Source organism: Glycine max, chromosome 19 (genome assembly GCF_000004515.6).
Source record: "Glycine max cultivar Williams 82 chromosome 19, Glycine_max_v4.0, whole genome shotgun sequence".
Taxonomy (NCBI): Eukaryota; Viridiplantae; Streptophyta; class Magnoliopsida; order Fabales; family Fabaceae; genus Glycine; species Glycine max.
In genome coordinates, this window is record NC_038255.2 from 40,500,183 (window position 1) to 40,524,682 (window position 24,500).

The 24,500-nt window shown below is 34.5% G+C and overlaps 3 protein-coding genes and 1 pseudogene across 5 annotated transcripts; all 4 read left to right on the top strand.

The window, feature by feature from the left end:
* Positions 1 to 3,224: 3,224 nt before the first annotated feature.
* Positions 3,225 to 9,834, top strand: LOC100787735 (magnesium-chelatase subunit ChlH, chloroplastic). The gene is made up of 5 exons (XM_003554125.5): positions 3,225 to 4,900; positions 5,187 to 5,269; positions 6,269 to 8,071; positions 8,429 to 8,905; positions 9,297 to 9,834. The coding sequence occupies exons 1-5, from the start codon at positions 3,490 to 3,492 to the stop codon at positions 9,672 to 9,674; spliced, it is 4,152 nt and encodes a 1,383-aa protein (XP_003554173.1). The 5' UTR covers positions 3,225 to 3,489; the 3' UTR covers positions 9,675 to 9,834.
* Positions 9,835 to 15,132: 5,298 nt separating this feature from the next.
* On the top strand, positions 15,133 to 19,797 carry LOC100794422 (putative disease resistance protein RGA3). 3 transcript variants are annotated; one of them, XM_014771767.2, is made up of 4 exons: positions 15,133 to 18,245; positions 18,613 to 19,074; positions 19,215 to 19,378; positions 19,466 to 19,777. In XM_014771767.2, exon 1 carries the CDS (start codon positions 15,276 to 15,278, stop codon positions 17,919 to 17,921), a length of 2,646 nt encoding a protein of 881 aa, XP_014627253.2. In that variant the 5' UTR covers positions 15,133 to 15,275; the 3' UTR covers positions 17,922 to 18,245; positions 18,613 to 19,074; positions 19,215 to 19,378; positions 19,466 to 19,777. The 3 variants fall into 3 exon arrangements, with proteins under 3 accessions (XP_014627253.2, XP_040868467.1, XP_014627252.2); XM_041012533.1 differs by having other exon boundaries at positions 19,215 to 19,797; XM_014771766.3 differs by having other exon boundaries at positions 18,599 to 19,074; positions 19,215 to 19,777.
* Positions 19,798 to 20,941: 1,144 nt separating this feature from the next.
* LOC121172709 (disease resistance protein RPP13-like) lies at positions 20,942 to 21,281 on the top strand. Its single transcript, XM_041012534.1, has one exon. The coding sequence runs from the start codon at positions 20,963 to 20,965 to the stop codon at positions 21,239 to 21,241; it is 279 nt and encodes a 92-aa protein (XP_040868468.1). The 5' UTR covers positions 20,942 to 20,962; the 3' UTR covers positions 21,242 to 21,281.
* A 223-nt stretch (positions 21,282 to 21,504) lies between these two features.
* LOC100792851 (putative disease resistance protein RGA3) lies at positions 21,505 to 23,546 on the top strand (annotated as a pseudogene).
* The last annotated feature ends 954 nt before the right edge of the window (positions 23,547 to 24,500 follow it).

A 24,500-nucleotide genomic window follows, 5' to 3' on the forward strand; every position in this document is an offset into this window, starting at 1 on the left:
ATTATTATAGAATTTAAATTCATAAATGAGAATGTTGAGAACTTAGTTCACACCTTGATGTAATGTTAATGATTTTTCTTTATTTATAATTATTTCAATTTATACATAAATCTACTGATATATTCTAACTTTGATGCTTTGCATGAAAGAACCTAATTTATCTATTTTTTCTTCTTTTTGCAAAGTTAAAATAGTAAATTGCATTAAAAATAAACATGTATAACAAACTAAACAAATATCAACTTATCTCCATAGATGACTTTATTTAAATATCATTTTTCAGTTCTACTAGAAAATATAGAAAATAATGTTTTCCAATACTATCGCTAGAACTTACCATACAAGTGGATGATTAAGCCACAAAAAATAAAATTAAATACAAGAAAATATAATACAAATATAATATTCATAAATAAATAGAAAGAGAAATTAAATAATTAGCTATCGAGTTTCCAATAAAGGGGGTTTAGTCGTCTCTCAAATGTCAGGAACACTTTATACTTGCAAGATAAGAATATTTAGTAAAGGAAAAAAATAAGAAAGGGAATGGATGAAAGAAATCACGTGTTCTCTTGAAATTTGTGTCTTTTTTTATAGGTGTAGGTTAACATACTTCTTGTACTAAATATGTCTTTACTTTCCTAAATTAGCCTACTTTTCTTTATTAGTCTGTTTTCCTTAATTAGCTATATTTTTTCTTAATTATTCATGTCTTTCATGAATTATCCTATTTTTTTTTCTTTATTTTAATCACCAATAAATTTATTATTTTTAATATTTTCTACACAAAAACTTAAATAATGTTAATTTAATAATTATTTACTCAAAAAAAATAGTACTAATCCTACCTAGTGCCCTCATGTAAAGGAGACCCTCTAAAGGTCTAATATATGCAGCTTCTTACCAGCATGACAACAATGTTTACTTTGAGCGAGCCTCATCTTTGTATGGGAAGTGTATATTTATTTACTTTTACTATGTATTTTATGACATTCACATTATTCTATCCCTTAAATATGTTATATTCTTTTTGTAGTCATGTTTGAAGAGGATTTTTAAGCTACTTCAGTCGATCCTTGATCTTCAGATAATTACAGACAAGTCTGGCACTTGAAAATCACGCGGGAGGCATTGAAAATCTCGCGAATTAATGCCGAGGAGGGTTGTACATTCCAGAGAAAGAGGAAGGGTTTACATGAAATAAGTTTTGATTTTACTTTTACTATTCTTGCTAATAAATCTAGCTAGTTATATTTAATGAATTTTTTTAATCATATTTTTTATTTACAAACTTCAAATTAAAAATATTATTTAAAAGATTAATCAATTTGACTCGATCAATAACGTGTAGATAAACCCATAATTTATATTGTTTTTGCACTTGATGTATATTTCATTATTTGTCTTGTATTTGAATTATGTTTGCATTTTATATTATATTATTATTTGACTCTTGTTTTAATTGAGTAATATTTGAGGCTCTCATCTTATTTATCAAGTAATTTTAATTATATAATTATTTATCCAACAAAATAATATTAATTTAGAAACTAAATCCTGAAAGTTTTAACATTTTAATACTTTCAAAATTTGGTTTCTAGAATGTATTGAATATTTTTTTCCAGAAATTAAAGTCCAAAACATCTGTATATTATCAAAAATACATTTTGGACTCTAGTTTTCAAAACGAAATATTTTTTAGTAAAATTACAAAAAATGCCGACGGGGAAAGAGACAATTGCAAAAGTAACTCCCTAGAGATTTTAGTGAAACTTCTTGCACATTGATCATTAATCCAAAAGGAGGAGAATTTAATTATCGTGCCTTTTATATTGAAAGGCGTTAATTGTACGTATATGATGAATGAAATTGTATAGGAAGAAGTTAATAATGATTGTTTTGAACTTTTGATTTTAAGAATGTGGCAATTGACAATGACAAGATAGAGATAAAAAAAAGTAGATGAATTAGATGTGCGTTTAGATTGTGGGTTTCAACCTCCGTTTACATTTAACTTTTGTTTCTAGAAAATATTCTCTTTTTTAGTTTTATAGTAAAAGTTTATTGGACTTCATGCTATCGCATTTGAAACCACAGAGTAAACATGCTCTAAGAACCTCTTGGATCATGTTTAGAAAATAACCAATAACTAATGGAGATTGTGATAGAAGAGTATAAAACTAGTCTATATTGACTAAAAAAAAGAGCACTAAAATGTATATGAACTTATATTATATACACTTTTAGTTTTTTGTTTTAGTTAATGGGAGACTTGTATATTCTGTAACAATTGTCTCTCTAGGAGAAAATGATTGTCACTGACTTGACACAAACGACTAATGAAAATTAAAAATAAAAATAAATTAAACTCTGAGATATTTAATGTGTAACATTACTTTCATCTGAATTACCTTGTTATCTTGATATGAATTATATCAAGCATTATTTGGAAATCCTGTGTTAATCTTAATTCTTCTCTTGTAGATAGTTAGCTTGACCTACCCTTTGTTTTGTAAAGGCACGCAGTGGTTTTTGATTATGGAAAAAATAAATTAACCAGACCATCCAATTTCCAAACTAGAAACAACTTTTCTGACTCCAAACTCATTAGGCACGCAGTTAAAACACCACTACAATTTTAACATTAAATTCGTAATTTCAACTACAAGAAAAGAACACAAATACAAGCAATTTACAATACCACAGTGGATTGGTGTTAACATGTGGTAAGTTTACTAGAAACGTATGACCAAGTACACTACTTGGTCCCATTGGGGTCACAAAAGATATCTTAGCAACGCTTTTCAATTTGGAACACAAAATCTAAAAGCAAGGAATCTATATCTAAAAAACAAAAAATCTCACACTTTCTCTCTCATCCTCATCAATGAGATATTCATCCCTCCTCTCTCTCCTCTACAACTACTTTCGGGGAAATCCACTTCCACCAATCAGATTTCAGGAGACACCATCGCATAAGAGCGCAACAGATAGAAAGATATAGCAAATAGTACTAACAGATAGTGCAAACTAGGACATGTCATCCACCTTGCCACTCTCTCACATATACACTGTGACACTAAGAAAACAAAACCTCAGTTTTTTTTTTTAATTAGTCAATTAGTTAATAAAAAAACCCATTTGGTCACGTGGTCTTAATTCTCACCACTAACCGTAAATACCGAATATTTTTCAATTCAAGCTCTTTTTTTTCTACTCAGTTTCATCCACACAAACCAATTAAAATTCAACAACCGCTCATCATTCCAAAAAAACCAACATAAGAAGAAGAAAAAGAACACCCATTTGAAACTTGAAATGGGTCCATAGCTTTGGGAGCAAAAACTGCACAAAGCTCCTCAGTGCCCCCCAAGTTTTCCTTTCAAAGCAATTTTGTGCTTTGCTTTGATTGTCTTCCTTTTCCTTCCCTACACTTCAATTTGTAGCAAGAGGAATTTGTTGTTTCCTACTTAGCTTGATTATTTATCAATGGCTTCTTTGGTATCTTCACCATTTACTCTTCCAAGCTCTAAACCTGACCAGCTTCATTCTCTTGCCCAGAAGCATCTTTTTCTTCATTCTTTCCTTCCCAAGAAAGCCAATTACAATGGTAGCTCAAAATCCTCTCTGAGAGTGAAATGTGCTGTCATTGGCAATGGCCTATTCACCCAAACCACCCAAGAAGTTCGTAGAATAGTTCCAGAGAATGACCAAAACTTGCCAACAGTTAAAATTGTGTATGTGGTCCTTGAGGCTCAGTACCAATCATCCATCACTGCTGCAGTGATAGCTCTCAACAGCAAAAGGAAGCATGCTTCCTTTGAGGTTGTGGGTTACTTGGTTGAGGAGCTTCGTGACGCGGCGACGTACAAGACCTTCTGCAAGGACTTGGAGGATGCTAACATCTTCATTGGTTCCTTGATTTTTGTGGAGGAGCTCGCCCTCAAGATCAAGGCTGCAGTGGAGAAAGAAAGGGACAGGCTTGATGCAGTTTTGGTGTTCCCATCAATGCCTGAAGTGATGAGGCTCAACAAGTTGGGTTCTTTCAGCATGTCACAGCTTGGGCAGTCTAAGAGCCCCTTTTTCCAGCTGTTCAAGAGAAAGAAGCCTCAGTCTGCTGGCTTTGCTGATAGCATGTTGAAGCTTGTGAGGACATTGCCAAAGGTTTTGAAGTATTTGCCAAGTGATAAAGCTCAGGATGCCAGGCTCTACATACTGAGTCTGCAGTTTTGGCTTGGGGGGTCTCCTGATAACTTGCAGAATTTCCTGAAAATGATTTCTGGATCGTATATTCCGGCGCTGAAAGGGACGAAGATCGAGTATTCGGAGCCGGTTTTGTACTTGGATGTCGGGATTTGGCACCCTCTGGCTCCTTGTATGTATGATGATGTGAAGGAGTATTTGAATTGGTATGGAACCAGAAGGGATGCAAATGAGAAGCTGAAGAGTCCGAGTGCGCCTGTCATTGGTTTGGTTTTGCAGAGGAGTCACATTGTGACTGGTGATGATGGACACTATGTGGCTGTGATCATGGAGCTGGAGGCTAGAGGGGCTAAGGTCATTCCCATTTTTGCCGGTGGACTTGACTTTTCAGGGCCAGTGGAGAAGTTCTTCATCGATCCAATTACGAAAAAACCGTTTGTAAATTCTGTGGTTTCCCTCACTGGCTTTGCTCTTGTTGGAGGCCCTGCAAGGCAGGACCATCCAAGGGCGGTCGAGGCGTTGATGAAACTTGATGTTCCTTACATTGTTGCCTTGCCGTTGGTGTTTCAGACAACAGAAGAATGGCTCAACAGTACTCTTGGTCTGCATCCAATTCAGGTTGCTCTTCAAGTTGCTCTGCCAGAGCTAGATGGAGGCATGGAGCCTATTGTTTTCGCTGGTCGAGATCCCAAAACAGGTAACTGTGACCTCTTTTCTTTACAGCCTGTTATTAACAACTTTTTGAAATGACTATTATGATGCAGATGTCTTAAGTTTATCTTTTAAGCATTTATTTAAGGGAGGAATCAAGGAGAATTTTCTTTTCAAAACTAATAAATTAATTTTAGAGTTATTCTTGTAGTAACTTGATCCCTCCTCAATTAACATTGCCATAATTGCATGAATATGGGAATCATTAAAGATGTTGAATTTGATCCTTTTGTGTACTTTCTCTGTTTATTGATTAATTGGTATGTTTTCAGGAAAATCACATGCTCTTCATAAGAGAGTGGAACAGCTCTGCATCAGGGCAATCAGATGGGCTGAATTGAAAAGAAAATCAAAGGTATTTTGCCATGTTTGGAACCTCTGAATATACATATCCAGTTAAACTTTAACCAAGCCTGCTAGATATTTTGCAATGTTGAAAGCAAAAATCATAAAATGGTACCATTAAAGTTCTAATGACAAGCATCCTGTTCACATACACATTCATTTTTTTCCCTCTGTTGGGATAAATATTCAATATGGAAACAATATAATGAAGATTGAAGCTGATACTCAAATATGACCTTTCTTTTTACTTTCTCTGTATCTATTATGAAGTCAATTTCAATGAATTAGAAGATAATTTCTTAAAATGAGTTTTTCATTTGACATTTACTCAAAGGAGAAATGACTTGCAAGTAATGTCTGATGGAGAATTATGTTGTTTCAAAGCATAATTCATATTATCATTTACAGTAAAATGCAATATGTAAATTCTATTAAGATTATGTTTATTTTGATCGGGATATGTGTATTTTTGAAGTCTTGTCTTAACCCTCATTATTTACCGACCAAATATCTAGAGAAACAGAGAAGTCTCAAACGGTAGAGAATAGGCAGGGAAACAAGGTTTCCTATTAATGAAAGGAAATTTCAGCTATGCCGTATATTGCACTCTTGTATTTGACTAGTCACATGTTGCAAGTTTCAACCTGAAAGAGCTCTCTCTCTCTCTCTCTCTCTCTCTCTCTCTCTTTTCTTTTTTCCTTTTTGAATAGAAGAAAATTAATGGTAGGAATGAACAAAAGTTTTTTCTTCCCAACATTATGTTGTGGAACAATTTTAATGTTATTCATATATGCATTTATTTATTTAGTGTCCAAAAATTTACCCATCCTATTGTCTTTCATCTTGGTTGTACAGTAATCTGTTTGTATGAACTGCACTACACTGCACTGAAGTATAAATTTCTTACATTCATCAGCATTTTGTATTTGCATAATTTTCTTATCGATCCTCTTTGAGCTGTTGACTCTGATCATTGAAATTCACATAATAAATATTTGTATCCATGCAGGAAGAGAAGAAACTAGCAATTACTGTCTTCAGTTTCCCTCCAGACAAAGGAAACGTGGGAACTGCTGCCTATCTCAATGTCTTCGCCTCCATATACTCAGTTATGAAAGAACTAAAAAAAGATGGTTATAATGTTGACGGCCTTCCAGAGACTCCAGAAGCTTTGATTGAAGATGTAATTCATGACAAAGAAGCTCAATTCAGCAGCCCAAATCTGAATATTGCTTACAAAATGAGTGTCCGCGAGTACCAAAATTTGACTCCCTATGCCACAGCACTGGAGGAGAATTGGGGAAAACCCCCTGGCAATCTGAATGCAGATGGAGAGAATCTTTTGGTATATGGGAAACAGTATGGTAATGTCTTTATAGGTGTTCAGCCTACATTTGGCTATGAAGGGGATCCAATGAGGCTGCTTTTCTCCAAATCTGCCAGCCCTCATCATGGATTTGCAGCATATTATTCCTTTGTTGAGAAAATCTTCAAAGCTGATGCTGTACTTCATTTTGGGACACATGGTTCCCTTGAATTCATGCCTGGAAAACAGGTGGGGATGAGTGATGTCTGTTACCCTGACAGTCTGATTGGGAATATTCCAAATGTATATTACTATGCTGCAAACAACCCTTCTGAGGCCACCATCGCCAAGCGCAGGAGTTATGCAAACACCATTAGCTATCTGACTCCTCCAGCAGAAAATGCTGGGCTATACAAAGGTCTTAAGCAGTTAAGTGAGCTCATCTCCTCTTATCAGTCCCTCAAAGACACAGGCCGTGGGGCACAAATTGTGAGTTCAATTATCAGCACGGCTAAACAATGTAATCTTGACAAGGATGTGACACTCCCAAATGAGGGTGAGGAGATCCCTCTTAAAGAGCGTGACCTTGTGGTTGGAAAGGTGTATTCCAAGATCATGGAGATTGAGTCTCGTCTGTTACCTTGTGGGCTTCATGTCATTGGTGAGCCTCCCTCAGCCTTGGAAGCTGTTGCTACACTGGTCAACATTGCTGCTCTTGATCGTCCTGAAGATGGTATTTCTTCTCTTCCATCAATATTAGCTGACACTGTAGGAAGAGATATAGAAGATGTGTATAGAGGAAGTAACAAAGGAATATTGAAGGATGTGGAGCTTCTTAGGCAAATAACCGAGGCATCACGTGGAGCAATCACTGCCTTTGTGGAGCGTACTACCAATAATATGGGCCAAGTTGTTGATGTAGCTGATAAGCTTAGCTCAATCCTTGGATTTGGCATAAACGAGCCATGGATACAGTACTTGTCAAACACCAAATTTTACCGAGCTGATAGGGAAAAACTTAGAACCTTGTTTGTGTTCCTGGGAGAATGTTTGAAGTTGGTTGTGGCTGATAATGAAGTGGGAAGTTTAAAACAAGCCTTGGAAGGTAAATATGTGGAGCCAGGGCCTGGTGGTGACCCAATAAGAAATCCAAAAGTCTTGCCAACAGGAAAGAATATTCATGCCCTGGACCCACAAGCTATTCCTACAACTGCAGCGATGCAGAGTGCCAAAATAGTGGTAGATAGGTTGATTGAGAGGCAGAAAGCTGAGAATGGGGGAAAATATCCTGAGACAATTGCACTTGTATTGTGGGGTACTGATAATATTAAAACATATGGTGAATCCCTGGCTCAAGTGTTGTGGATGATTGGTGTGGAACCAGTGGCTGATACCTTTGGTAGGGTAAACCGGGTGGAACCTGTAAGTCTTGAAGAGCTTGGAAGGCCTAGGATTGATGTAGTTGTTAATTGCTCAGGAGTGTTTAGAGACCTTTTCATCAATCAGGTATTACTTCTATTGCTGTTTTTCCATTAATGGAGGCCAAGACCAATTTAGTATTCCTTGTGTTCCATCATATTGCCATTACTGTTCAGAATTGAAACTTGCACTCTTCATATTTTAATATTGTTACTAAAAGAGTCATGGCATAGGAAATAATTCTGAGTTCCAACCTTTTTCTTCACATCTTAATAATTAATATCCTTCATTGAAAGCCATAACTGTTGCTACATCTGAAACTCTGATGATGACTGAGTTAAAACTTAAAAGATTTGCATAAGAGCTATCTTATATTTTATTTTATTAGGCTGTTTGTTGCTGCATTGCTTTGGTTGCTCATTAGTTTATTTATTCATTACTCAGATGAATCTTCTGGATAGAGCAGTGAAGATGGTTGCTGAATTAGATGAACCAGCAGAGCAAAACTATGTAAGAAAGCATGCATTAGAACAAGCTCAAGCCCTTGGAGTTGAAGTTCGAGAGGCAGCAACAAGGATCTTCTCCAATGCTTCTGGCTCCTACTCCTCAAACATAAACCTGGCTGTGGAGAATTCTTCATGGAATGACGAGAAGCAGCTCCAGGACATGTATCTTAGCAGAAAGTCTTTTGCTTTTGATTCTGATGCTCCTGGTGCTGGCATGACTGAGAAAAGAAAAGTCTTTGAGATGGCTCTGAGCACAGCAGATGCCACATTCCAAAACCTTGATTCATCAGAAATTTCCCTCACTGATGTCAGTCATTACTTTGACTCAGACCCGACTAATCTGGTTCAAAATCTAAGGAAAGATGGCAAGAAGCCTAGTGCATACATTGCTGATACAACCACTGCCAATGCTCAGGTATAACTTGTTCCAGTGAATCTCCTATTTTCAAGCTCGGTTTAACATTTCTCCAAATTTGAAAAGATCCTCAAATCACATTGACTTCGGCCCTGTTGGGAAAAGTTTTTCAATAAGTACTTATAGGAGAAGAAAATAAGAAAGTAAAATGAATTGAGCTTCTCCCATAAGCTAAAAGCAACTTATGCACTAGAACTTTTACAGAAGCCTTCTCCTTTCTTCAAAAAGCTGATTTTAACTTATAAGTTATTTTTAACTTATGAGAGAAGCTTAATTCATTTACCTTGTTTTCTTTTCCTACAAATGTTTATTGAAAATTTTATCAAAACAGCACCTTTGTATTATAGATGTCAAAGAATTTCTTATGATCTGGATCCATATTCCTTTTCAGGTACGTACACTTTCTGAGACGGTTAGACTTGATGCTAGAACCAAGCTGTTGAATCCAAAGTGGTATGAAGGCATGTTGTCTACTGGATATGAGGGTGTACGCGAGATCGAGAAGAGACTCACCAATACAGTGGGATGGAGTGCAACTTCTGGCCAAGTTGACAATTGGGTGTATGAAGAAGCCAACACAACTTTCATTCAGGATGAGCAAATGCTGAACAAGCTCATGAACACTAATCCAAACTCCTTCAGGAAACTAGTGCAGACATTCTTGGAAGCCAATGGACGTGGTTATTGGGAAACTTCAGAAGATAATATTGAAAAGCTCAGGCAGTTGTATTCAGAAGTGGAAGACAAAATTGAAGGCATTGATCGCTGAATTTAATAGCTATTCTTGAAAAGAACATACAACAGTGAAGAGAAGAGCAGCATCCTTCAAATGTGATTTTGTTTTCCTTTTCTCATTTTTTGAGATCAAGTCTCGTTTGTGCAGTTCTGAATTTCAACCCCTGCGAACAAATAAAGGTTTAAGTTCATAATTGATTTCTTAGATTATTTTCTTGAATGAAAAGAATTTGGTAATGAATATCAACTTATTGAACTTAATATCTAAAACATACACTTAAATTCCCACATAATATCTACTAAATAAACTTAAATTTCCTGTGGTCTAGGTGCTTCTTGTGAATCCTTAAGAAAGTCTCAGTTTGGGATCAGAAACTCATGTGAAAAAATACTGAACTGTGAAAAAAATCATTGTGAGCTTTTGTTTCTAGAATTTGGGAGAAAAGATAGAAGTTGATAAAAACTTTCTGTTTTCATGACGCTTCTCTCTTCGTTTTTGAATTCTGGTTTTACGTACGTTAGAAAAAGTTGTAGTTTTTTATATTTTTTTTTATGAAAAATACACTTGCCTTTTTAATCTAAAAATTTGTAGCTTATGATTATTTTTCAACAATTTTTTTTTCTTTTTCAGCTGTAATTTTCATACTCTTTTATTATGTTAAAGTTGATTTTTTTTTTACATCCAGACAATTTTTTTTATCTTAAAATCTCTTTTAGCAAACTTATCCAAACAAAAATATTCCAATTATAATCGATTATTGAAATAATTAATTTTTCACAGTTATCTTAAACACACCCTAAATAATTAAATGCCAGACAGATCTTAATGTTTTTCTGTTATGTTTTATTTTAAAAAACACTAATTAATTGTTATGTTGCTGAACAATTTCAGTTATGCTTTAACTCTATAAAGAACATTGACATGCTTGTAATGTGTGCTTACAGTTATAAATTCAAGTATTATATTTTCTTACCTTTTCATATTTTCCCCGTTTGCTTGAACAAATTGGCACCATGGCTTTTTTCTTGAGGGAGCTGTGAGGCAAGTGAATACAAAAAAACCATAAAGAATGAAAACAAAAACAAACATTTCCTTTGCAATATCCATCTTTGATGGTGAAAATTATCATGCTAGGGTTGTTAAAATGTTAGCATATCTTGAAGGTGGAGACATCTGGGATGCTGAAGAAGACTATGATATGCAGTGGTTCCTTGAAAATCCCACAGTTGCTGTGATAAAATATTAGAAAGAAAGAAAGACAAGAAAGGCCAAAGCTAAATCTTGCTTATTTGCAGTTATAAATACCATTTTTGCAAGAATAATGAACTTGGGATGAACAAAGTTAATATGGGACTACTTGAAAAAGGAATACGAAGGGAATGAAAGAACAAAAAAATTTACAGATTCTTGTTGAACATAAGAATTAATATTCTGACTTCATTAATAATAACGGTTTTTTTTTAGCTTCTAATAATAGGCAATTTATAGAAACATAATATTTAAATTAGAGGAAATAAAATATCTTGTATTTATGTATAACTAATTTAATTAATTAACCTATATAAATACGCATCAACTGTGCACTTTGATACACATCTTACACTCAATTATCCTTTGTTTCTTTAATTTTAACATGGTATCCAACCTGAAATAGGTATTACAAAAATCATGCCTCACCACCACCAACTTAAACAAAGAAATAATTAAAACACCCTTTCTATTATATTACAACCCAAACAGTGTTCAAGAGTGCATTGAAAACAGCTGACATTGATGGAATTTCTGTAACACCCTATTTTTTATAAAATAAATTAAAAATATTTTTTATAAATAAATAGAGTTTTAGAAAAATAATGAGGTTTTTATAATTAAATAAATAAGGAGAATTAGATTTATTAATTAAAATAATAGTTTGAAAGAAAATAAAAAAAAATATTTTATTTATTTATTTGATATAAAATAAAATAGAGTTATTTTTTTAAAATAAATAAATAAATAGAGTAAATAATATCATGGGAGTACCTTAATTATAAATTGAGACATACTAGGTACTTATGATATATCTTTACGCGTTCTATTTCATTCAAATTCGTTTTCCCTTCTCTCCTCCCAAAATCCCTCTCTTTTTCCCGCATACACTCAAACTTATCTCAGTGAAACAATGATCCCGAACTTGTTAACCGTTGGATTGTCGGAACTTTTTGCACACACTTTCACTGTTGGGATTGTTGAGATAATGTCTGTAGTGGAAGAAATGTCCATCCCACTGAGCTTTCTTTTTTCTCGCATACACCCAAATTAATCTGTCCAGTAAAATTATGATTTCATACTCGTTAACCGTTGGATCATCGTGAAATTTGTACATCGGGTTCAAAATTCATTTCCGCATTTCTTCACCGTTGCGATTTCAAAATAATTTACGTGGAGGAAGAAATACTCATCGCACGCACACAGTGGAGTGGAGGCTTCAATCCCTTATTCTTCTTCTTTCTAACGCTTGGAAACCCTAGCAGGAAAACCAAAGAAAAAGCTTGAGAAATCTCAGGAAACTGTTAGAGATGCTGTTATCGTTGTCAGAATACACACGTGAATCGACTAAGAGGTAAAGGATGAGTTTATCACAATTGGGAATTAGAATGAACATGTGTAGGAATCCTTCGAGGATTAAATTGAAGTTTATTTTTAGATGTTTATTGAATTATAATTTTCCTTTTCAATTATAAATACGATATTGTTGTGTTTGACGAACCAATTAATATTCTGATGCGAATTGGTTGATAAACTTGAGTGCTCTTGATGTTTTCATATTTTTGACTTATGATTTTGATTCATTGATTTTAATATAATTGTGTGGAATTGTTTCATGTTGTGACAAACATTTTGTATAAACTGTTATATTGAGATTATAAAATGGTGATTCAAATTGTGAGTAAGTGACAAATTGAACATGTGATGAATGGTGAGATACATGTGTATTGAGATGTTGTATGTATTGAGTTGTGAGTTATGAACTGTGCAATAACACAATTGTAAGATCCTTTAAGGGCAACAAATTTTTACACGACGAGTATTTTGATGAGATCCATTGTGGGAACTCGACGAGTTGAATCACTTTGAGACGGAACAAGTTAAAATGATTTTGAAAATAATTTAGTAGTTGTGTTATTTCATAGTTTATAGGTAAAGTGTATATGATTCATGAGGTGTGATAACATGCTACTTTGGGATTATACCATTGTAATTGAGATTAAGTGTATGTGATAAATTGAGTATGTATTGACTTGTAATATATATGTGCATTGAGATGTTGTGTGTATTGAGTTGTGAGTTATGAATCGTACAACCACACGACTATAAGATCTTTTAAAGACGATGAGTTAATGCGCGATGAATATTGTGATGGGAACCACTGTGGGGACCCAACGAGTTTAATCACAAGTGCGACGAGATAAAATTATTTTGAGAACAATTGAGGAGTTGTATGTTTTGTACAATTCATAGATAGAATCTGTGTGCTAAAATGTTTTTTTGGGTTAGACCTGAATTTGTAGGGAGAGGCCCTGACAGACTCTTCGGAGTGTAGGCTGGGGGTAAATACACTTGGTTTAAGTGCTGCTTTAAGCTTGTTTCGATCCCACATGGTTGAAGCATTCTTGCTAAACAACATGACCTTGAGTGGTCTCCCTATGATTTTTACCTAGTGAAAGTGACCTGACTTATTAGTGTGTAGTTTGTCTTGTCATGTACTCATAGGCACTCGACGAGGTTTTTCACTAACATGATATCACATTGCATATAAGATTGAGTCTTAGTATATCTGTTGCATAACGCTTGCGTATTGATCGATATCGATTGATTTAATGATATTGTGTTTTGATCCTTGTGTACATGAATGATGTGAAAATGAATGAGACATGTTGCGATGTTACGCGACAAAGTGGTGGAATGACGTGAGCTATGTTTAAGTAAGTTGTATCTCATTTATATGATATGTATATCTATGTTGTCATGTTTCTCTCTATTAGTTAGGAATGTGATAATTCATTCTCCGTATGCTATTTGTGTTTGGATCCTGTGATGATATCAAACTTTGTGTTTGTGAGAGCAGATGATTAAGTGGATGACTATGGAGAACCTCATGCTAGAGGACGCTAGAACACAATACTCTGATAGGATGTGACATTGAGGTATAAGTTTCTATATTAATTGCATGAAGTCTTAGACGACTTTGTTTTGAGTTGAAATGATTTTATTATTTATTTGGACAAATTCTATTATGATGTTAGAAAAGTGAATGTGAGTCCTTTTACCATTTGAAATGCTTTTATTTAAATGTGTTTTAAAATTTTTAATTAATTATACATTCCTATTTCTTTAATTATTAGTACCTATATGTGTGGGGTAGAAGGTGTCACAATTTCTCCAACAATTGAACCAAACAAATCTGCATCTGGATATATTAGAGGACTTTCATCCGTGAATAGCATAGATTTGCTCATTATAGTCTTTATCATATGAATACCTATGCTCATCACTTCAGTTGTTTTATATCTCAGACTACTTATTTAGTGGATTTCTTCCACTCCCTATCTATTTCTTTTTATAAAGACAAACAAAACTCTAACTTTGGGAGAGTTTGATACATATTCATCTAGTCATAATTTTTCATTCTTTTTCTGCTCATTGATAGTGAATTTAGTCATATTATTCTAGAAAATGCATATTTTTATTTTTCTACTTTATATTACTATTTTTATAATTATTTTCTACATTGGATAAAATGAAGGCCATTAAGAGCAAGAGGATCGAGGAAGACAATAAAAAGTCAGAGATCACTACATCTTTGCAAAGTATTAAAAAAAAATCTATTTAAGAACGCTTGGGAGTAGTTCAGTACTTCATGAACCATTGGCTCACTCATGAATTTCCCCTAGTATGCAAGTCACGTAAGCTCACGAGACACCAGAGGTTAATTAAAATTTAAAAGAACACGTTTAAGCAAAAATTGACTTGTCATATATTACATGGACTAGTATATTGGAGGCACAGTCACCATGACCATAAACTTCTATACCAACTCCCTTTATGCTCTTTCCTATGCAACATCTCTATTGATTGACTTTGTTGAACATTTAGCTTTTGTGTTTGGGTTTTGGAGTGTGGCACACTCATCGACATACACACACCTTAAAAAAATTGCCTGTGTTTTAGCGTAGATATTTTATTTATTTTTGAAAAAATATTAGTTCACTCCATCATACCATTGGACATTAAGTCAAGGATATCAGTGTATTAAAAAAATTAGCTTGAAATATAATACCAAAAATATTTCCCCTAGTATGCAAGTCTTCTAGACTTACAAGAGATTAAAATAATATTAAATAAAGTTGACTAGACTTTTTCGTCAATATTTTGACTTGTCATATGATTATATGGACTAGTATCCACATGCAGTTTATACATTTCATCGTTAAATGTATTAAATGTTAAATTAATGAAGGGTTAAGAAGTCACCAGGGTTAAAATGTCACCCTGTTTTTCCACAACTTGAGAGATCTTTCGGGGACATGGAGGCACGGTCACCACAATCACAAACTTCCATTCCAACTTCGTTTCTGGTCTGCCCTGAAGAACATGGCTGATTTTTTCGTCTTTGATATTGCTGAAACATTGCTAGAGAAGCTTGCTTCTTATGTTTCTGAAGAAGCTTCTCGAGCCTATGATGTGTACGAGGATCTTCAAGGGATCAAAGACACCTTGTCAATTGTGAAAGGCGTGCTGTTGGATGCAGAAGAGAAGAAGGAGCAGAAGCACGGGTTGCGCGAATGGCTCAGGCAGATTCAAAATGTCTGCTTTGATGCTGAAGACGTATTGGATGGATTTGAGTGCCATAACTTGAGAAAGCAAGTTGTCAAAGCATCAGGCAGCACCGGGATGAAGGTAGGCCACTTCTTTTCTTCGTCCAATTCTCTTGTTTTCCGTCTTAGGATGGCTCGTCAAATCAAACATGTTAGGTGTAGATTGGATAAGATAGCAGCTGATGGGAACAAGTTTGGTCTAGAGAGGATTTCTGTTGACCACAGACTTGTGCAAAGGAGAGAAATGACTTATTCACATATTGATGCTTCAGGAGTGATGGGAAGGGACAATGATAGGGAAGAAATTATCAAGCTTTTGATGCAACCTCACCCTCATGGGGATGGTGATGGAGATAAAAGTGTGTGTGTTATTCCCATAGTGGGTCTTGGAGGCATGGGGAAGACTACACTTGCAAAGTTGGTGTTCAATGATAAGAGGATTGATGAACTTTTCCAATTAAAGATGTGGGTGTGTGTCTCTGATGACTTTGACATTAGGCAGATAATTATTAAAATCATCAACTGTGCTTCAGCTTCTACCTCAGCTCCATCAATTGCTCTTGCTCACCATGAAAGCATTAACAACTTAGATATTGAGCAGCTACAAAGTCAGCTTAGACACAAGCTTTCTGGTCTGACGTATTTACTGGTCTTGGATGACATATGGAATGATGATCGTGCAAAATGGATAGAATTAAATGATTTAATAAAAGTTGGTGCAGTGGGAAGCAAAATTTTAGTGACAACACGGAGTGACTCAATTGCTTCAATGGTGGGCACTGTACCCTCTTATGTTTTAGAAGGTCTGTCTGTGGAGAATTGTTTGTCTCTGTTTGTTAAATGGGCATTCAAGGAAGGTGAAGAAAAAAAATACCCAAATCTAGTGGATATAGGAAAAGAAATGGTGAAAAAATGCCAAGGGGTTCCACTAGCTGTTCGAACTTTAGGAAGTTCTCTGTTCTTGAATTTTGATTTAGAAAGATGGGAATTTGTAAGAGACCATGAGATCTGGAACTTAAACCAAAAGAAAGATGACATTTTACCTGCCCTTAAGTTGAGCTATGATCAAATGCCATCTTATTTGAGGCAGTGTTTTGCTTATTTTTCCCTCTTTCCCAAGGATTTTGGCCACATTGGTTCTCATTTTGTGAGTCTTTGGGGATCATTTGGATTACTTCGATCTCCCTCTGGAAGTCAAAAGGTGGAGAATATTGCAAGACAATATATAGCCGAGTTACATTCAAGATCATTTCTCGAGGATTTTGTGGACTTTGGCCATGTTTACTATTTCAAAGTACATGATTTGGTACATGATCTTGCGTCATATGTTGCCAAAGAGGAGTTTCTAGTGGTAGACTCCCGTACTCGCAATATACCCAAGCAAGTAAGGCATTTATCGGTTGTTGAAAATGATTCACTAAGCCATGCTTTATTCCCCAAGTCCAGAAGTGTAAGAACTATATATTTTCCCATGTTCGGAGTGGGTCTTGACAGTGAAGCTCTTATGGATACATGGATAGCAAGATACAAATACTTAAGGGTTTTACATTTAAGTGATTCCTCTTTTGAGACTCTACCCAATTCAATTGCTAAATTGGAGCACTTGCGAGCTCTCAATCTTGCAAATAACTGCAAAATAAAAAGACTTCCTCATTCGATATGCAAACTCCAAAATTTGCAAGTTTTGTCACTGAGAGGATGCATGGAGCTTCAAACATTGCCTAAAGGATTAGGGATGTTAATGAGCCTTCGAAAATTTTATATAACCACAAAACAATCTATTCTGTCAGAGGATGAATTTGCAAGATTGAGAAATCTTCATACTCTGAGTTTTGAATATTGTGACAATTTGAAATTTTTGTTCAAAGTGGCACAAGTCAGTTCTCTTGAAGTTTTGATCGTTCAATCATGTGGGAGCCTAGAGTCGTTACCTCTTCATATTCTCCCTAAGCTGGAGTCTCTGTTTGTAAAACGGTGCGAGAGGCTAAATTTGTCGTTCAACAGTGAAAGTCCTATCCAAAAATTGAGGATGAAATTGCTGCATCTTGAGCATTTTCCAAGGCAACAGATATTGCCTCAATGGATTGAAGGAGCCACAAACACTTTACAGACATTGTTTATTGTAAATTTTCATAGTCTTGAGATGCTTCCTGAGTGGCTGACAACAATGACTCATGTTAAGATGCTCCATATTGTTAACTGTCCTCGGCTGTTGTATTTCCCAAGTGACATGAATCGCCTCAGTGCCCTAGAAGATTTGGACATAGATGGTTGTCCTGAATTGTGTCGAAAATGTCAGCCACTATCTGGTGAGTACTGGTCCTCCATTGCTCACATAAAACGCGTTTCTTTTGGTGAAAAAAAAGAAGGGAAACTGCTTTTTCAAACTCAAACATGGATCCGGTTGGGGTTGCGCGATTAGTAACATTGAAATGTTGCACAGGCATGGAGATTGCAATTTAAAACCTTATCAATTATGAAGTGCCGACCCTGAAGTTTGAAATATTATTTTGTGGCTAATATTAAAACATATGTTGAATCCCTGGTTCAAGTCTTGTTGATGATTGGCGTGAGAGCAGTGGCTGTTTTTTTTTGGTAGGGTAAACTTAATACCTGATTGAATCCCTGGTTCAAGTCTCCTTTGGTAGGGTAAACTTAATATACAAGTCTTGAAGAGCTTGGAAGGCCTAGGATTCTTGTCATTTTTAATTGCTCAGGATTGTTTAGAGACCTTTTCATCAATCAGGTATTACTTGTCGCTGTTTTTTTTTTTTTTTTTTTGTCAATGGCAGCTAAGACCAATTTAGTAGTCCTTGTCTTCCATCATTGATTGAAATATTGCCATTATTGTTTAGAATTGCAACTTGCAGTTGTCATATTTTAATATTGTTAACAAAAGAATCATGGCATAGGAAATACTTCTGAGTTCCAGCCTTCTTCACTTCTAAATAATTAATATCCTTCATTGAAAGCATAACGATAGCTGCATCAGAAACTCTGATAATGATTAAGTATTCGAGTTTACAGTTTTGCATAATAGCTATCTTACATTTTATTTTATTAGGCTGTTGGTTGCTAATTGCTTTGATTGCTCATTAGTTTTCATTACTCAGATGAATCTTCTAGATAGAGCAGTGAGGATGGTTGACGAATTAGATGAACCAGCAGAGCAAAAGAAAGCATGCATTAGAACAAGCTCAAGCCCTTGGAATTAAAGTTCAAGAGGCAGAAACAAGGGTTTTCTCCAACACCTCCGATCCTACTCCTCAAACATTAACCTGGCTTTGGAGAATTCTGCATGGAATGATGAGAATCAGCTCCAGGACACATATCTTAACAGAAAGTCTTTTGGATTTTGATTATCATGCCCCTGGTGCTGGCATGACTGAGAAAAGTAAAGTCTTTGAGATGGCACAGTGGATGTCACATTCCAAAACCCTGATTCATCTGAAATTTCCCTCACCGATGTCAGCCATTATTTAGACTCAGACCCGTCTAATCTGGTTCAAAATCCAAGGAAAGATGGGAAGAAGCATAGTCCATACATTGCTGATACAACCACAGCCAATGCTCAGGTATAAATTGTGGCAGTGAGTATCCTATTTTCAAGTTTGGTCTGATATTTTTCCTTACTTGAAAAGAGCCTCCAATCACATTGACTTTGTATGATAGATAATGGATTTCTTTTGACCTTCTTGAAAAATATTTCTTTAAGGTATGTACACTTGCTCAGACAGTTAGATTTGATGCAAGAACCATGCTGTTGAACCGAAAGTGGTATGAAGAGGCATGTTGTCTAGTGGATATGAGGGTGCTCACGAGATTAAGAAGAGAACAAATACAGTGGAGGTGTAGTGCAACTTTAGGCCAAGTTGACAAGTGGGTGTATGAAGAAGCCAACACAAATTTCATTCATGATATGCAAATGTTGAACAAGCCCATTAACACAAATCCAAACTTTTTCAGGAAGCTAGTGTAGACACTATTGGAAACCAATGGACGTGTGGTTATTGGGAAATTTCTGAAGAGAATATTGAGAGGCTCAGGAATTTGTATTCAGAAGTGGAAGTCAAAATTGAAAAGAGCATCCTTCTAATTAAAGTGATTTTGTTTTCCTTTTCACATTCTTTGAGATGAAGTCTGCTTTGTGCAGTTCCCATCTGCTACCCCTGCTAACAAATATAGGTTTCAGTTCAAATTTGATTGCTTAGATTATTTTCTTGCATGAAAAGAATTTGATAATATTCAGCATAATTACATGATATTTACAACTGAACTGTGAAGCCTTGAGGAAGTCTTTAGGTACGTGTCTATCTCTTTTTTCTTGTCCGTTAGAATGTTGATTCTACTCTATCACTACTCCTAAGAAAACAACTAAAAGAGCTAAAAGACATAAACATAAATTCATTTTTCTTCATTGATATCTCAGTAGTAAACAAACCTTACATCATATAATAACTCTAATGGATGCCAATCATACACTTATCATCATCTAATATTTTAGGAAAAACAAAATAAAACTAATATAAAAGGATAATATCAAATGTTGTCTAAGGTTAAAAATCACTTATTTGAACCTAGAGACCCATCCTCTCATTGCCACATCAAATATCTATTACATCTATCACATTCCTCTATTATTTCTTTCTCTTTTTAGTTATATATTAGCATATGAGGTCTCCATTTAACATTGTCCAATGTTTCTAGACAAGACTAGATCACATATATATAATTGAGTACTTCATGAACCATTGGTTCACTCATGAATTTCCCTAGTGTATGTAAGCCTTAAAGTAAAAATTGACCGACTTAAAAAAAAGAAGTAAAAATTGACTTGTCATTATATGGGACATGCATTATCTAGCGGAGGTACAATCACCATAACCACAAACTGCTATCCCAACTCGCTTTCTGCCATGTCCTACACAACATCTAATGGTTGACTTTGTTATATGAACACATTTATGAAGTACGATTACTCCTGCTTTCGGTGTTTGGGTTTTGAACTGTGGGACACGCATCCAATATACATAACTCTTAAAAAATTTGCATAATACGGGTTTTAACGTAGATACTTAATTAAAAAATATATTTTTATCAGTTCAGAAATAATTGATTCTACTACTTTATACGATTGGACATTTCAAGGATATCGGTATTATAATTTTTAATTATTAAAAAATAGCTTTAAATATAATACAAAATATCTCGATTCTCAATTTAAATCGATTGACATATTATTCATATTTAATTTTATTTGATTTTCTCCCTCACATAAACATAAATGAATTATTGCCGTGTGAAGGTTTATAAACGTTGGATGTTGGAATAGTGGTATTCATGCAGCGTCGGTGAACAGTGACTTTCTGATTCGAGACCATCCTATATGAACCGGAAGGCGCATGCAGTCACCACAACCTCAAACTTATATCCCAACTCTGATTTAGCTCTTTCCTGAAGAGCATGGCCGAATATTTTCTCTTTGATATTGCTGAATCACTGTTAGGGAAGCTTGCATCTTACGTTTATGATGAAGCTTCTCGAGCATATGATCTGTGTGAGGATGTGCAAGGCATCAAAGACACTTTGTCAATTGTGAAAGGTGTGCTGTTGGATGCTGAGGAGAAGAAGGAGCAGAAGCATGGGTTGCGTGAATGGCTCAGGCAGATTCAAAACGTATGCCTAGATGCTGAAGATGTTTTGGATGGATTTGAGTGCCACAATCTAACATCCCATTTTTAATGAAATAAATTAAAAAAAATTTTATTTAAAATAAATAGAATTTTAAAAAAATAATAAATTTTTTATATGTAAATAAATAATTTTATTAACTAAAATAATAATTTTAGATAAATAATATATATATATATATATTTTTTTTAAAAAAATATATTTTATTTATTCATTTGATAGAAACTAAAATAAATTTTTTATTATATAAAATAATATAATAAAAAAATAGGATAAATAATAGTCGAGAGTATCTTATATGTAATAAGAGACGTATGATCTCTCTTTCACCTCGTCTCTGTAATTTTTTTTTTTTTCAAAATTTTTTTTTTTTTTGCATATACTTAAGCTTGTTTTAAAAATAATGATTTTAGATTTATTAATTATTGGATCATTGTTAAATTTGAACACAAGGTTAAAATCTTAATTCAGCACACACCCATCATTGGGATTTTTAATTTACATTAGAAAATGTGATCTCGAAGTTTAATTAATTATTTTAGAGGCTTTAAAAGTTATGAAAAATTATGAAAGCTTAATAGGTTATATATATATAAAAATTTACATCATATCGATGGAAAATTCATATTTAATTTTATTCTGCTTCTGCCTCAGCTCCATCTATTACTCTTGCTCAACAAGAAAATATTAGCAGCTTAGATATTGAGCAGTTACAAAGTCATCTTGGACACAAGCTTTCTGGTCAGAAATATTTACTAGTATTGGATGATATATGGGGTGATGATCGTGCAAAATGGATAGTGTTGAAAGATTTAATAAAAGTCGGAAGTCGGTGAAGGGGGAAGCAATGTTTTAGTGACAACACGAAGTAAGTAACTCAACTGCTTCGATGCTGGACACTGTTCCCTCATATGTTTTAGAAAGTCTTTCTCTGGAGCATTATTTATCTCTATTTGTAAAATGGGAATTTAAGGAAGGTGAAGAAAAAAAATCCAAATCTAGTGGATATCGGAAAAGAAATTGTGGAAAAATGCCGAGGGCTTCCGTTAGCTGTGCGAACTTTAGGAAGTTCCCTATATTTAAATTTTGATTTAGAAAGATGGGAATTTGTAAGGGATCATGAGATATGGAACTTAAAACAAAAGAAAGATGACATTTTACCTGCCCTTAAGTTGAGCTATTGTTAGGGAAGTGATAAGGACAGTAGAAGACATACTCAAGGAGAAAGAACCAAAGGTGCAACCAGGGCTGCAAATAGAGAAGCCCAAGAGAAAGGTCATGAAACCAGCATACCTCGAGGAAATTGGCATCATGCATCATGCATACATGCACCCTACGTAGGAAAAGCGCAAATCATAAGATAGCATTGTGTCTTCTAGAAGATGCGTAGGTAGTGGGGATAAAGGCATATTTGCTGTTAGGATATTTGCTTTTAGGATATTTCTGATTACGTTTCCGTTTTTGCTTGTCGGGACTTGTCTCCTTTATAGCAGCTATATATATGTAAGAAATGACGCTTCGAAGGATATCAGAAAAATATAGCAGAAAAGTTCTCTCTTAGTTCTCTCTCTCTCACTCTCTGGAGGCTTGTCTTGGTCCTCGAATTCCAAGACGTAACAGCTATGATCAAATGCCATCTTATTTGAGGCTCTGTTTTGCTTACTTTTCCCTTTTTTATCCTAAAGATTTTGGCCTTTCTGGTTCTTATTTTGTTAGTCTTTGGGGATCACTTGGATTACTTCGATCTCCCTCTGGAAGTCATAAGCTAGGGAATATATAGCAGAGTTACATTCAAGATCATTTCTGGAGGATTTTGTGGACTTTGGCCACTTTTACTATTTCAAAGTACATGATTTGGTGCATGATCTTTCCGTGTATGTTGCAAGAGAGGAGCTTCCTAGTGGTAAACTCCCATACTTGCAATATACCTGAGCATGTAAGGCATTTATCTGTTGTTGAGAATGATTCACTTAGCCATGCTTTGTTCCCCAAGTCCAGAAATGTGAGAACTATATTATTTCCGATTGTGGGAATGGGTGTTGGCAGTGAAGCTCTTTTGGATACATTGAAAACAAGTTACAAAAACTTACGGGTTTTAGATTTAAGTGATTCGTCATTTGAGAGTCTACCTAATTCAATTGCAAAACTGGAACATCTGCGAGCTCTCACTGTTGCCAATAACTGCAAAATAAAGAGACTTCCTCATTCTATATGCAAACTCCAAAATTTGGAAATTTTGTCACTCAGAGGATGCAAGGAGCTTGAAACATTGCCCAGAGGATTTGGGATGTTAATCAGCCTTCGAAAATTCTACATAACCACAAAACAATCTATTTTCAAGATTACGCAATCTTGAAACTTTGACTTTTGAATATGGTGACAATTTGATGTTTTTCAAATGCAGACATGGATCCGGTTGAGATTGCGTAATAACACAAAAATGTTGTGCAGGCATGGAGACTGCAATGTAAAACATTATCATGTATGAAATCGTTGACCCTGAAATTTCAAATATTATGTGGTGGCTAAAATTAAAATATATGGTGAATCCCTGGCTCAATTCTTGTGGATAATTGGTGTGAGTCCAGTGGCTTATACCTTCGTTAGGGTAAACTGGGTGGAACAATGTAAGTGTTGAAGAACTTGGAAATCCCAGGATTGATGTCGTATTGCCGTTGTTAAATGCTCAGAGACCTTTTCATCGATAAGGTATTACTGCTAGGACCAATTTCGTAGACATCGTGTTCCGTCATTGATTTGAATATTGCTATTACGGTTTAGGATGGCAACTTGCGTAACATCTTTTTTTTCCCCTCAAATAAATTAAAAAAATTATTTAAAAATAATTAGAGTTTTAAAAAATAATGAATTTTTTCTAATTAAATAATTAAGAAGAAATATTTTTATTAAATAAAATAATAATTTTAAGGTAAATAAAATAAATATATGTTCTTAGAAAAAAATATTTTATTTATTCATTTGATAGGAAGTCAAATAAATTTTTTTATATAAAATAAAAAAAAGTAAATAATAGTCTAATAGTACCCTAATTATAAATAGTCAGTTCTTATATTTACGATAGTTCTCTTTTTCTTTTAAATTTGTTTTTCCTATTCTCTCACCCAAAATCTTATCTTTTTTAACGCATACACTAAAACTTGTTTCAATAAAACTATGATTTCAGACTTGTTAACCGTTGGATTGTCATAAAATTTGAATACGATGTTCGAAACTTATTTTCTCACACCTCACCGTTGGGATTTGTGAACTAATATCTGTGAATACCTAAATATGTCTCTCGCATGAAACT

What these genes read in the sequence shown, in the direction of transcription:
- LOC100787735 (XM_003554125.5), top strand. Translation starts at nt 3,490, where the DNA reads ATGGCTTCTTTGGTATCTTCACCATTTACTCTTCCAAGCTCTAAACCT. An exon ending in AATTGAAAAGAAAATCAAAG is followed by an intron (nt 5,270 to 6,268) that starts GTATTTTGCCAT and finishes GTATCCATGCAG; the next exon opens with GAAGAGAAGAAACTAGCAAT. An exon ending in GAGACCTTTTCATCAATCAG is followed by an intron (nt 8,072 to 8,428) that starts GTATTACTTCTA and finishes TTCATTACTCAG; the next exon opens with ATGAATCTTCTGGATAGAGC.
- LOC100794422 (XM_041012533.1), top strand. Translation starts at nt 15,276, where the DNA reads ATGGCTGATTTTTTCGTCTTTGATATTGCTGAAACATTGCTAGAGAAG.
- LOC121172709 (XM_041012534.1), top strand. Translation starts at nt 20,963, where the DNA reads ATGGCCGAATATTTTCTCTTTGATATTGCTGAATCACTGTTAGGGAAG.